At 39.6% G+C, this 15346-nt stretch overlaps 1 protein-coding gene across 4 annotated transcripts in view; it reads right to left on the bottom strand.

Moving 5' to 3' along the window:
- DNAH11 (dynein axonemal heavy chain 11) overlaps positions 1 to 15346 on the bottom strand; it is a 353143-nt gene that overhangs the window by 220721 nt on the left and 117076 nt on the right. For 3 of the 4 annotated variants that reach the window (XM_065938805.1, XM_065938808.1, XM_065938809.1), the window contains exons 31-34: positions 8591 to 8722; positions 6565 to 6725; positions 2852 to 3008; positions 2595 to 2740 (exon numbers count right to left, since the gene is read on the bottom strand). In XM_065938805.1, coding sequence (XP_065794877.1) covers positions 2595 to 2740; positions 2852 to 3008; positions 6565 to 6725; positions 8591 to 8722 — 596 coding nt within the window. Of the gene's footprint in view, positions 1 to 2594; positions 2741 to 2851; positions 3009 to 6564; positions 6726 to 8439; positions 8446 to 8590; positions 8723 to 15346 lie in introns of all 4 variants that reach the window. The other variant, XM_065938807.1, reaches the window with a different exon arrangement.

Here is a 15346-nt window from a genome sequence, read left to right as displayed (position 1 = left end):
CAGAACACCGAAACTTGATGCCCTTGAACTGTGGTGCTTGAGAAGACTTCTCAAAGTCCCTTGGACAGCAAGGAGATCCAACCAGTCAATCTTAAGGGAAATCAACCCTGAATACTTATTGGAAGGACTGATGCTGAAGCTCCAGTATTTTGGTTACCTGATGCGAACGGCTGACTCATTAGAAAAGCTCCTGATATTGGGAAAGATTGAGGGCAGAAGGGGAAGAGGGCCACAGAGGATGAGATGGCTGGATGGCATCACCAGTGCAGTGGACATGAACTTGGGCAAACTTCGGGAGATGGTGAGGGACAGGGAGGTCTGGTGTGCTGCAGTCCATGGGGTTGGAACCAGTCAGACACGACTGGGCGACTGAAAAACAATAGCAGCAAACGAAACACATATAAGGCTTTCTCTTGTTGAGCAACTGCAGGGCTGAAGTGGTGAAGGACTTGGGCCTCCATCATCAAATACAAGAGGGATAAGAGAATGCCAATTTTAGGACTGTTTCTTAGATGCCAGACAAAGACAAGGAGGTGGACTGTATATAGTCAAGGTACAAATGGAGAAATCTTCATTCCCAGAGGGTTGGGCTGGGGAAGGCAGACAGGCCTGGCAGGCAGCTATGGAAGCAGGACAGGTGGGTGGCTGAGCGTTCTGCCATCACTCACAGCAGGGACAGCCACGAGTCAAGGGCAGGGACCTCAGGGTGCGGGGTTGGGGGGAGACAGCAAGATGCTGGAAGGCTTTGTGGCTAGGCATGGTCTCATCTCTCAAATCCTCAAACGAAAAGAGAATGTCATAGAACTCAGGAAATCATGAAGGAACCTAGCAGTCTGTACATGGGCCAGCATGAGGATGACCAGCTCACATATATGCACAGAGATGGAGGAGACCCTGGTTGGGAATTTTCACAAGTCCTTACATTGGTCAGTTACTTCACTCTCTGTAAGAAAGGGTGGCCTCAAAGGCATCTGGGTTATATTGAGTAAGGAGATTTGACTAAACGCTAAATCAAATGTCTGGAAATCACAGGGGAATAACCTCACTTCTGTAGCATACCATTAGATCAGGGGCAGGCAAGGCAGCAGACACCTGGTCACAGGAAACTTTTCCCAGAGCCACGTGGCAGAAGGACTGAGAATTTTCCTACAAGGTAGAAATATTCAGATGTATCTAAAATAACTGGAAACTTCTGTAGTTCCTTCACAGTTTCAAGGGACTGGATGATCCTTCCCTAATGGGAGACTGACATTTTTACGGATAAAAGCTAGCTGAGCAAAATACCCTAAAAATGGGCATCAGAGGGTAGGCCAGATACATGAGATGGCAATTTATACAAAAAATGGTATGAAGAAAACCACAATTGGGTACTGCAATACTGATTTCCCAAACGAATCCATCAAACCCTAAGTACCACTCATGTTCGGTCTCTCAGAGTGTGGCATCAAGTTATGAAGTGATTAAGTTCTAGATCTATTTGACCCAAATAACTGGAAGAATGTGAGGGTGTATTCTACTGGGACAAGATGACTAATAATGCAAGTGTTAGTGCAAGGACCAAGATTTTGACTTTGGATCTATTAAATACAACAGGCCAATGAGACTTCAAATTGAGTCCTAAGATGCCCCAAGACAATCGCTGACATTGTCTATGTAAGTCTAGATATCAGAGAAAGGAGATCTGGGCAGCCAGTAGCCAGTACCATTGACATGGCATTGAACGCCATGAGACTATATGAAATGATCAAGGAATGAATAGAGATAGAAAAAAGAAGAGACCCAAAGATTGCAACGTCCTAAAGGAATGTCAATCCTAAAGGAAAATCAACCCTGAATAATCATTGGAAGGACTGATGCTGAATCTCCAATACTTTGGCCACCTGATGCAAAGAAAGACTGAAGGTAGGCAGAGAAGGGGTCAATAGAGGATGAGATGACTGGATGGTACCACCAACTCGATGGACATGAGTTTGAGCAAACTCTGGGAGATAGTGAAGGACAGGGAAGCCTGGCATGCTGCAGTTCATGGGGTCACAAATAGTTGGACATGACTTAGCAACTGAACAATAACACTGACATGGTGCTATGTGTCAGGCACTTGCCCAAGTGCTCTGCATTTAATTCTCATGATAATCTATGAGTTGGATACTAGGCTTCCCCTCATTTTATAGTCAAAAAGAAATCAGCAAATGAGCAGCCCTGAGGATGAGGGATAACTGGGAGGATGTGGGATCTTGGAACCTACGTGAAGAAAGTGTATCACGTAGAAGGGAAAGATGGTGTCAAATGCTGCCAGAAGGTCAAGTAAGATCAGGACTGAGAATTGATGATGGGATTCAGTGTTGCAGAAAGTGTTTATTCTTTAAGCAATTAAAGTAATGTGATACACATTTCTTGTATTCAATGCTCAAACACCACTGCAAAGACATGGGGGGTTATTCAAAATAATTCTTCACAATTAACCAGTCACTCTCATTCTATCCATCTCATGGGACAGGGAGAGGCAGTCAGAGACTGTGGAGGTGAGGTTTCCTCCATTGCTGCACGGAGCTCTTTCTACTTGGACCAACAGGAAGAAGCCACATGCCACTCACCTCTGTTTCCTGTTTCTGAGGGCGTCGTGTATCATTTTCACTTGCACTGACACCACTGACAGAACTTCCACGGAGATTCGATTGAACTCGTCAAAGCAGCCCCAGGCTCCTGTCTGCACCAACCCCTTATAGATATTTCCTATGGACTAAACGATGGAGTGAGGCATTAAGAATTTATTAACAGAGTTTTAAGGTATTAGTTTGAATCATTCCAGATGAGGAATAATACTACGAGGCTGTACCATTTTATAACTTACTTTGTAGTCCATTTGCTCTGAACAGTTGAATACATAAACCATCATGCCAAGGGCGCGGCCAAGATCTTTGGTGGTTTCTGTTTTCCCTGTACCAGCCGGGCCAGCTGGAGCCCCACTCATGGTGAGATGAAGGGATTGAGTTAAAGTAATGTAACACCTTTAAGCAAAAGAAAACACAAGTATTACAATTTTATATGAGATTCCTAAGAAAAGGTGAAGGACAATGCAATGTTTTTTTAAGTTTAAGAAGCTATGGTCCAGAATGTAGCTGTAATACAAAATGTTGACATACCTCTGATTTTGTTCATGGTAAGAGTCAATATTTTATCAAATTTAATTTCAGGTTGGCTGTTTAAAAATAATAGAGAAAAAGACATTGCTTTATCTCATTTCCGAAGAGCTGTGTATTTGAATACAAATGACACTTAATTTGTAATGCTCTTGAATTTCTGATATTTCTAGGCAAACATACTATTAATATGGCAGACAACATTTCAAAATATTGTTTATAAAAGAAAAATAGGAATCTTGGATGATGAAGAATTAAACACTTCATTTTAATAAATACATTAAGAGATGAGATGTACAAATATATATAAATACAAAGTATGCAGATAATATGTACCTATTTCACTGCACAAAGCAAATATGACAAAGACAATTTATCACATTAAAACATATTCAGGAATTATTTCGAATGTGTTGTTACGTGTGTTTAGACTATGATAATACTTATTTTTGCAGGAAAGATTCAGAGTCCTTAGCCTAAAGAAAAATATGCTAAGACAGAATTTAACACTTGTAAAAGAAGGAACACTAGTACTTGGCCAGGACTAACATGGGGTTTCTGCAGATTGATGAATTATCTTTGTTTCAGTACAGACAGTGGGTCTAGTGGGGGTACCCAGGACCAGTGTCTGCTCTGCCATTCATCAAATGTTAACCTTAAATTGCATTTATGACAGCAACCTGCCTCAGTTTTTTCCTCCATAAAATGAGGTTTATTATAGGGTTATATTAAGAAAGCCAACTCAATGAGGTGGCCAACTGGTGAAAGCAATGAATGGCTAAGAAAGCCAAAGATGAATGCTTTAAAAAATTCAAAGTACTATGCAAACTGAAGTAATTACTTATGGAAATTGCAAGAGTTCCTCTATTTTACAGCCATCACATTTCAGAGCATCTTACAATGAATATGGACTTGAAAGATCCCTGGCCTAGGAATTAGAGCACTTTTTCTAGTGCAGACTATGCCCTAGCACTCTTTTCCTGTGGCACCAAGTTCCACTGGACCTACGATCACCTATATGTTACAGACGACATTTTCTCCCTGCCTTCCAGCCAGGAGCAGCCAGGTGACCAAGCTCCAACCAGTGTGATATGCACCGAAATGAGCATGCACACCCTAGGATGTCTCCTTTGAGATGTTTTTCCCCTTTTCCACGAAATGAAACATGTGTTCAAGCCATGTGTAGCATGTTGGCCACCAGGAAACCAATACTGCTGAACCACCCTCCTCGAGAATGTCACCCAACTGAGACCCCAGCTTCCATGCTGTTGAAGCCCTTGTATTCCGGGTCTTTCTGTAACAGCAGCTTAGCCTGCACCCCAGGAAACAGTCCACCTGTGTTCCAGCCCAAGTCTCTCAGTTACAAACTGGGTGACCTGGGTCTCTAAACCCGCCCACACAGGGGAGAAGGAGACGATATTTTTCCAGCCTACCGCACCAAGGGAAGGTCAACACCAAACAGGACATAAGGGGAGTATTTGCAAGGTATCATTGTGTTAATGTAAACTATTAATAAATAATCCCGAGAATGAAACGGGAGAGGAATGTACATAATGTGAACATCTTATATAGCCCTATTCACTCTATAAAAGGAATATTAATCTTCCTTTTTACTTCCAAATAAACCTCATAGTGATTTTCAAATTGGAAAGCTAATATGCTATTGGTCCTCACTATTGACAGACTTTAAAACGCCTCTTCCCTTTTGTCCTGTATCCTCTATCCTTCTCTATTTACAGTGGCACGGATACAGCTCATTCTAGGCATTTGCAGTTTTGATGATACAAGTGATTTTGTCAGGCTACAAATTTTAATTTCTCACACTGAAAGCAGTACATAAATTAACTAGATAGTGAACACTGACTTTAGAGGCAAGTTAAAGAGAACTGAATTAGAGAAACAATTACAGAAGCCTTATGCTTTATCAATGACACAGTCACAAGTAGATTAATATGTTTAAGAACAATCCCAAAGCTAATAAGGGAATTCCACCAATCTCCCAGGGCCACCATTACCACCCCAGCCCGACAGACAGACTTGAAGCTGTTTGCACTTTCATTCCCAGGTAGCTTATGTGGCATGGTGATAACTGGGTAATTGGGAACATTAGTATGATCTCGAGGTCTGATTTCTCTTTCATTAATGCCAAAGACTAAATATGCTTTCTCCCATCAAATAATTCAGCAGAAGTTGGAATACTAACAAAGAATTTCAGGTCGGTGTGACATATCCTTATCTCCACAACATTCTGACTGTGTGTCTCTATTACCTTGGAGTCAAGTGGCAATGAACTTTTAAGAACCCCTTGCTCCTTTGGCACACTTGAGCCACGCTGGGCTCTGCATCTATCCCTGGAAGCAGTCAAGCTCCTTTCCATCTTAGAAACTGTGTACTTGCCTTCACCTGTAACTGTCTGGCCCAGGATGTTTGCCTGCTGGCTCCCTGTCAACATTTGAGCCTTGGCTCCCCTGTCCTCTCATAAACCATAGCAGGCTCTCCCTTCAAGATACTTTCTAACATATCAGCCTGTATTATTTTTGTCATAGCATACGAACAGCCGACTCATCTGCAAAGACCCTGATGCTGGGAAGGATTGAGGGCAAAAGGAGAAAAGAACAGCAGGGGATACGATGGTTGGATGGCATCACTGATTCAATGGACATGAACCTGGGTGAACTCTGGGAGATGGAGAGGGACAGGGAGGCCTGGCGTGCTGCAGTCCACGGGGTCACAAGGAGTTAGACACGATTTAGCGAGTGAACAACAAGACTCCAAAAGTATTACCCCCTAACACAGCCCTGTTAATCTGTTTACCATTCCTCTCTATTCACAGGCACTCACAAGCCACACTCCCCTAGAGTGTGTGCCTTGTAAGAGCAGGAATCCTGCCTGCTTGATCCTGGGAGCATCCTCAGCACAGTGCTTCATAAGTACTGTATCTGCTGAACCATTCCTGTTCTCCCTCTTTTCTTCCTTCACTATATGTAAATTCATAAATGAATTTATCATAGTCAATTCTTCTTTTAACACTTTCAGCAAAAGGATGCAGTGGGAGAAATGGTTTAAAATCCTGATATCAGGGTGTCAGCCATAAATAACCAGAATGAATAGACTCTGAGATCAAAGACGCTGCCTTGAGCCATATTAATGGCCGATGATTTCATGATGTTTCTACCACATAGCACCTGTCATTATGCTTTTCTAATTTGGTTCTCTTCCTTGTCTCTAACACCAACATACACTGTGTCACTCAATTAATGCATTTCCATACTGCTTTCATAGAGTTTCCCTATTTGTTCCACATTTTCCTGCTATCCTTTATTTTCAGCCATCTGAAAATAATTATTTTAAGATATCTTTACCCATGCTAGGGGACTTCTTTTGACTCGGCTTTTCCCATCCAACTCCAGCTTATCATTGTTACCTGTCAGTTAGAGGCGTGATCACAAGTCGAGGGCTGTTTCCTAAATATTCATAGAAGTACTGGAACTGGGCATCACAGATATTTACGAGACAGTGTTTCTGGGTGTCCTCCCACCGGTGACGGAGCTGAGAGAGCCAAGCAAAAGCCTGGGGATTGACGACCTGAAAACATCATGCAATCACTACACAAATACTGAGAAGTTTAAGGCCACAAATGTAACCTATCAATTAACTCTGCTGAGTCACATTTTACTCCTAAAAAATCTCACAAAAGGGAAATCTCTTGCATGCTACTGCAAATTGCAGTTGCATGTAAATGGTTGAATACTTAATCAGAAATATATGTGTAATAAAAGTCTTCCTTTTAAGAAGGCTATTACTGTAAAACAACATCACTTTCTTGATGCAATGCTTCTTCCCCTTTACTGAATCACCCTAGGGGATTGGATCACTTTTGTGACTATATTCCTATCAGTGAAATCTGATGGAAAAAACACATAATCCATTATTTCAGCATGTCAGAGGTATAAACAAACTACACTTTCAACCAAGTCCATTCTAAGATTGTTTTGCTTTTATTAGAGATTTCTACTCCATTTTTCATTAGGCCAAACAACAGTATTTTTTCATTGCCATTATTTCTTATTTTACTCAATTCTATTCATTCTTTCCCAGTTTGAAAAATAATTCCAATCTCTTTCAAGACCCAATGTGACCCAAGGATTTCCTAGGAATCACTTGAAGTTACCAAAATTAATATCTGCTCATTGTCTGATATCTTCCTGAGTCTCATCATTGCATACTTATGCATACCAAATGAGCAGGAATTAGACAAAGTCTTTATCTCTTTAAGTACAAAATAAAGAACACATTTTAAACTAAAACTTCTCCTGCTGCAAGCAAACCATCACTGATAAAAAAATGATAAAATATGCAAGGTCATATTCAAAGAGTAGTTATCAATGGCTCATCATCAAAATGAGAACACATGGTAAGAGTATTTTGCAAGGATAAGTTTTAGATTAGGATTTAAACAACATTATTCAGAAATTGTCCTGAACCTGGATCAAGAAGTGTTTCTTCTTATGTTTGCACATGAGGAAGCATTTGCTTGCACTTTATAGAGAGAATTAAAATTCATTTTGATTTTAATAAATTGAGAAGGAACTAGAAAAACAACAGAAAATATGTCACAATATAAGCATACCCTCAAACCATGAAGGTAATTACCACCCTTAAAAAAAAAGAGAGAGATTTGGAAAAAGTAGTTTTATGGGCATGGTATGTCAGTTTTGTTCACTAGACGATCGTATTTCTGACATTTTAAGGAAGAGTATATTTTGAAAAAAGGATGAGTAATTCTCCTTCCACATTAAACCCTGGGGGCATCAAAGAGATACATGAACTTTTTAAAGAGATAAGGAAAGAAGGTAAACAATGCATTGAAAGGAATAGAAAATAACTTCTTAAAAAAAAAAAAAAAGTAATTTAGCTTGGAATGGAAAAGACAAGGGGTGGCCAACACTTCTCTTTCTTCAAAAAGAAAATAATCAAAGGCACACAGAGATGATTGAGGTGCCCACAATCTTACTGCTATTGGTGGGATAAGTCACCGAGGTGGTTACCACAGGCCAATGGGTAACCTGTGTATGCCTAAGTGTAGATGCCTAAGTGTAGATGCCTAAGTGTAAAGAAGCCACAAAACACGGAAATGAACACATGACTTCTCGTGGTTCCCACATCCTGGCTTAATTTTTGGATGATCTGAATTAGAGGAGGCTTAGTGGCCAAATCCATGGGGATATCACTTAGGGTAACTCTTTTAAGGATAATATATTTGCTAACCCATATGAAATGTATCCAAAGTAAGTACAACCAATTTCTTTGGACTCATCAAAAATACCAACTTTAAAAAAATTGCTTTCTCAGAGAAGAAATATTTTTGACAAAAACACCACTTTTAGTAAAGAGCAAAAAGTACATGAAATCAAAAAAAAAAAAAAGTACATGAAATCTCTACAACTTGCCTTCTGAGAAATAAGTTTTGCCACCACATCTCTGGCATGGACATCTATGGTACAAATTGTCATGATCTTCTGCCTATCTCCAGGTAGAAGTTCTCCCAGCAGAAGTGCAATCAGTGTATTCAACTGAGAAATCTAGAATGAATTTTTTAAAGGAGGTAAGAATTACAAATACAGAATTTTATAGCCCAACAGTCTTTATAATTGTAAAAAGCCCTTTAGTTTACGAAACTATTTCAAATACATTGTCCCAGCTGGCCCTCAAACAACTATAGGGGTAGGAGTAGAGTGGGAGGAAGGGATTTAATTAATTAACTAATACAGAATAAATATTATTACTGCCCCCTGCCCCCTACCTCCTGAGCTAAGACTCCAAGAAGACAGGTCAACCTGCAGGTAATAACAAAGCCAGACAAAGAAGCAAAGCTTCCTGGTTGCAGTGACCTATCCACATAACCATGATCTAGTCTATATCTTCGGTGGAATAGAAATGACTATAAAATGTTAAAAGGTCACATTGAGCTAGCTTCTGTCAAAGTATTGTAAGAATTAAATACGAAGTGCTTTTTTTGACTGGTTGGTTTTCTGTTTTGTGTGTTTTTGCATGGAATATAGGATGATTAAATGTATGGCTGAAGACTGCTGCACTTAAATCTTTTTCATACCCCTGGTGCTTCCCTGGTAGCTCAGCTGGTAAAGAATCTGCCTGCAATGTAGGAGACTCTGGTTTGACTTCTGGGTTGGGAAGATCCGCTGGAGAAGGAATAGGCTGCCCACTCCAGAATTTTTGGCTTCCCCGGTGGTTCAGCTAGTAAAGAATCTGCTTGAGATGTGGGAGACCTGGTTTGGATTCCCGGGTTGGGAAGATCCCTTGGAGAAGGGAACAGCTACCACTCCAGTATTCTGGCCTGGAGAATTCCATGGACTGCATAGTCCATGGGGTCCCAAACAGTTGGACATGACTGAGCGACTTTCACTTTTCACTTTCATATCCCTGGTGGCGGTGGTTTAGTCACTCAGTCATGTCTGATTCTTTGTGACCCCATGGACTGCAGGCCACCGGGCTCCTCTGTCCATGGGATTTCCCAGGCAAGAACACTGTAGTGGGTGCCATTTTCTTCCCCAGGGGATCTTCCCCACCCAGGGATTGAACTCGGGTCTCCTGCATTTCAGGCAGACTTTTTACCATCTGAGTCATCATAGAAGCCACATTCATATCCCTATTTTTGCCTAAATAAGAGTTGTCTGGTCCAACAATTTCTGAGATCAATATATTTCAAACTACTGGTCTCTCTTCCTAGAATGGAAAGAACTGGAAAGGAATCACATGGAATATAAAGAAATAAGGATGCTGCATTATAGCAGTAAGAACATGAATTGCTTTATGAAAGTTATTTCAGTTTCACGCTGGAGTGTATACAGATGTGTATAAATTAGATCTGATATAAACTACTTCTTAATGTTAATCATGGTCAGAAAGGTTTGATGGATACTCTCTTAGGTGGTCATTTTGTTAGCATGCTTATTTGCATAAAACATTCTGGTCTTACTCAAGGCTTATTAACAGCAGCAGCAACAAAAATCTGCCTTATTCCAGGGTAGCATATTACAACACAATACCGTCCCCTTTCCTTTACAGCTATGCAAAGGACAGTCAACGACAAACCATTAGATCCTAAAGGAATTGGTTGCAAGTGAATATACTGCATCACTAGAGGCTCTCAAATCTTTACTATCAAAAACAGATTCCCTTTAGTTCTATCACCACATTCCAGAAAGCACCAAATAGTGCAGACTGCCCCGAGACTGCTGTGAGCTAAGGGGCAGAAGGTCCTATAGGTACAGCACGCATGGAGAAGGCAGGCAGGAAAACAACCACAGCATGCACAGTTCACAGTAAATCAGAGTGCACGATGCACCAGGCCCTAAGGAGGGCTACTGTCTGTGTTATCTCATTTAATCTTCACAACACTCTTATTAATCTCATTTTGCAGGTAAAAGACAACTGACTCATGGGCATATTAACCACGACTGCCAAACAGGGCAGAGGGGGAAATTCAAATCCAGACAGTCTGACTTCAGAGTCTGAGTTGTTACTGATCACATCGCAAAGACTCCTTGTACCAGCCTCCACAAGACCAATCCACCCACCACTTTCAAGTTGGAAAAGCAGTGGTTATGCAAAAAGCATTCTGGAGAGACTTAAAATCAAACACAATGAATAGTTGGTTCAAAGGAATAAAAACATGTCCTTGAGACACCCAGTCTTATAGCATTAGTCTACTTTTCATATTCTACATCCAAAAAATGTAGTTACATGGTAACAAAAGCAGAGGTGATTATTAGTTCATGCCTGCCACATTCAGTGTTCATCATACCCGCCTCTAGGTTCCACAAGGGCAAGGTCTGTGCCTGTCTAGTTGAGAGCTTTGTCCCCAGGGCCACTGGGGAATAGGTGGTGAAAAGGAGGTGCTCAATGCATGTTTGCTGAGTAAACGAGTGAAGGAAGAGTAAGAGTCTACACACATGTATCTTTCTCAGCAAAATTTATCACATGATTGTTAGAAAAGTGGTACTTCAGCATTGGATATTTTCCCATCTTGGCCAAGATACCCGGTCTGTAGAGTCCCAAATCTTACACCAGTACCAGAATTTGGTTAAAAAGAGTTGATTATAACAACAGAAATAATAGTTTATGTCTCTTAAGAAAATTTATAATTTCAAGTCCTTTCACAAGCACTGTCTTGTCTGAGCCTTTCTGTGATCTCTCCATTATTGATCCCTCCTTTTTTTTTTTTTTTTTTACAAAAGTTTGGCCACGTGACAGGTGATTAAAAATACAGCTTGTCAAAGTTATGCAAGACTTCCCTGGTTGCATCACCGACTCAATGGACATGAGTATGAGCAAACTCCAGGCGATGGTGAAAAGACAGGGAAACCTGGCGTGCTGCAGTCCATGGGGTCGCAAAGAGTTGGACAGGACTGAGAGGCTTAACAACAACAAATACATCAGGCAACACAGGAGGAACATTTTCCTTGTAGCAGCAGAAACACTGCAATTTTACCAGCATCAAGGGAACTGAAGACTTTTCAATTTAGGCACACCCAAGTCATAGTGGCAAAGAAGCTGGAAGAGCCCTTCTGTAGAAACGTTAAAATCTGGAGCTTATAAGTCCTCAGCTAAGCGAGTTGAAGTGAACATTATAAGGTAACAACGATAGCACTTTGGAAGCCAACTACCAGAATCCTCAAAACTCCTTCCAGCCGCACAAACACAGAAGTGATACTCTCTGTGTCTCTTAACAATAGCTATAAGGATCTCTAATCTTGAAACCCACCAATGTTTTAACTTTAGCAATATCAGAAAAAATGGATTTTCATTTACTGAGAACAAAGAAAATTGCCAGAGAAACCAGGTCCCACACTTTCTGACACTATCAAGTCTGTGGAACCCCAGTTCATCACCTTCCTTTGCACTATTCGTTTCTTACTTCTCCTTCAATCATATCACAAAAACCAGCACAATACTGAGCAGTGAATGTCGGAGACAGTGAGCATAATTACCCTGTTCCTGACATTAACGACAATGATGCTAATGCTTCACCATTAAGCATGATTTTCTCTAAGTTTCTGATAGATAATCTTCATCAAGTTTTCAGTTTCCTTTCAGATGCTTTATAGTAAAAGAAAAAGGTGTAAAAATCAATAAACTCCCACCTTAAGATACTTGAAAAAGAGGAACAAATTACACTCAAAGTAAGTAGATGAAAGGAAGTCATCAAGATAAAACAGCAATCAGTGAAATACAAAACAAACAATAGAGAAAATCAACAGAGATTAGTTTTTTTGAAAACTTAAATAAGACTGATAAACATATAGAAAGCCTGATTACAAACAAAGGAGAGAAAATACAAATTAACAGCCAGGAATGAAAGAGGGGCGCAAAGCCAGACCGTCCAGATATGCTAAGGATGATGTTGGTAAAGGACGACCTACTCACATCAGTAAGTCTGAAAACTTAGCTCTGGGTGGATGAACCTTCTTCAGCAAAGGGCCAGACAGAAAAGGCTTCAGCCTTTGAGGGCTACATGGGCTCTCCTGCCTCACCACCACTTACAAGACCAGTGCCAGGTGAAAGCAGCCCAGCATCTACACACCAGGCCAGACGCGGCAGACGGCTGTAATCTGCCAGACCCGGACTGAGATTAAAAACGGGTTAATACCTTGAAAGACACAAATTCCCAAAGCCGACACAAGAAAAACAAACAAAAAAGCTACGCAACAGCAAGTATATGAAAGAAATCAAGGTATAAGTGAAAGATGTTTCACAAAGCAAATGCCAGGCCCGGAGAGCATCACCAGAGATTTCTATCATACACTGTCTGTCACAAAATGATACATGAGAATACAATACTTGTCAATTCTTTTTAAGGAACATAATCCTGATCCCCAAACTGGCAAAGATATTATAATAGAAAATTACAGATAAATGTCCCTTATGAACATAAATGCAGAATTTCTGGACAAAATATTAGCAAATAGAACCAGCAAAAAATACATACACATCGATAAGTGGTAATACATCGTAAACAACTGGAGCTGGCTTTGCATTCAAAAACTCACCATAGTAACAGAATAAAAGAGATAAACCACAAGAGAGTATCTTAGAAGATTTGAAAAACTTCAGTATCTCTTCAAGATAAAAGTCTTGGTATGTAATGGGAGGTATTTTACTCTATTTGAGAAAGATTGTCTACAAAAATATAGAACTACTATTATACTTAAAACACTCTTCTTCACTAAGACTGGGGAGAGGCCAGGATTGTCTGTCCTCATTACTTCTATTCAACACTGTACTTGAAGTCCTAGCTTAATTCAGTAACTCAAGAAAAGGAGATAAAGGGCAAAAAAGAATGGAAGACCAGAAGTAAAACTTCCATTATTTATAGATGGCATATTCATACACATAGAAAGCCTATGAAACTATATTAAAAAGAAAATCATGCTAAAACTAGTAAACAAATTTGGAAAAGTCTCAAGACACAAGGTAAATGTTAAAATGTCAATATATTTCTATATACCAGCTACAAATATTAGAAAATAAAATTTTAAAATTAATTAGCATGTTTAGAGTCAGACACAACTGAAGTGACTCAGCACAGCATTGTTCAGAAAACACTGTTCAGAAATATTAAAGATCCACATCAAGAGACGTAACATGTTCCTGGATTTTAAAAATCATCATTGCTGAGATATTCATCCTTCCAATATTTTTATATTCAATGTCATCCCAGTTAAAATTTAATTAGACTAAAAGACTAATGAAGCTTTTTAAAACAAACAATATGATAGTAAAATTTATTTGGAAATGAAAAAAAATGGGAAATTCCCTGGTGATCCAGTGTCCCGATGGCTCATCGGTTAGGACCCCGCACTCTGACTGCCAAGGGTGTGAGTTTAATCCCAGGCCAAGGGGTCACAAAGAGTCGGACAGGACTGAATAACTGAGCACACACAAAGGGAGCTAAAATCCCACAGCCACACAGAGGCATCCAAGAGAGAGAAAGAAATGAAAAGAACTCAGAAGAGCCTAAATAATTTTGACAAAAAAATAATACAATTGGAGAGTACACAAACACAATTTCCAGGTGATATAGTCGAAAGCTACAGTAATTAACACTGTAGATGTGGTATAGAGAGACAAATAGATCCATGGAACAGAAGGATCTGGAAATAAGCCCTCATATATATAATCATTTGACTTTTTACCAAGGCACAAAGTTAATTCAAAGGAAAAAGAGGAGATGTATGGATCACAGATCTAAATGAAAAACCAGAACTATAAAGCACCCAGAAGGAAAACAGGAAAATCTTTATGACATTAAGAAAGGCAAGAACTTTTTGTATGTGACATAAAGATAATTGATCATAAAGTAAAAACTTGATATACTAAGCTACATCAGAATTAAAACATTCTACTCACAAAATATACCATTAATAAAATGAGTAGTTAGTCCATTCATGTCGTGACCAAGGACTTCTGCTCGAAACAAATCCTGTAACCATTCCATACAGTAACGTCTGCTATACAAGCATGTTTGTCAAAATAGTCTAGAATGAAGGCAGTTAATCCCTCTGCTCACAAGATGGATAAAATGTGAGACCCACAAGGACTGTCTCCCTACAGTGCTAAATGGAAAACCCAGACCAAAAAGGAGATGTGCTAATTCATGAGACTGGCCAACAGAACTCTCTCTTGTACTTCATCATTGCCAACTTTCTGTCCCAAGTTTATTAGAACTTTATAAAATGAGTAAAAAAACTTTGTATGTTTTTCTATATTCCAGAACAGTTGATATAACAGTATTAATCTGTTTTTGAAATGTCTGACAGAACCATTGGAACAGTACTCTATTTAAAAGATACACACACACATATATACACATACACACACACACAGATATATATATATATATATTTAATTTTAACTTGATTACCATTTCTATTATTTCTGTGGTTACTGGTCTACTCAAGCTTTCTACCTCACTTTGAATCAATCTAAGAAACAGTGTTCAAAGAAAATCATCCATTTAATTTTCAACTTATATATTAGTATAAAATCACATGTAGTGCTGTCCTGTCTTCTAAGAATCTTTCTTATAGGGGAATGCTTCTTTCCTCTACCTCTTTGTTGTGTTTGCTTTCTCCTCTGAACTGCAAATCTTTGTCAGTGTTTGATCTGGTCAAAGAAGCAACTCT

This window comes from Muntiacus reevesi, chromosome 6 (genome assembly GCF_963930625.1).
Source record: "Muntiacus reevesi chromosome 6, mMunRee1.1, whole genome shotgun sequence".
Lineage (NCBI taxonomy): Eukaryota > Metazoa > Chordata > Mammalia > Artiodactyla > Cervidae > Muntiacus > Muntiacus reevesi.
Note: the sequence above shows the minus strand (reverse complement) of the source record. Positions and strands in the feature narration are given on the sequence as shown.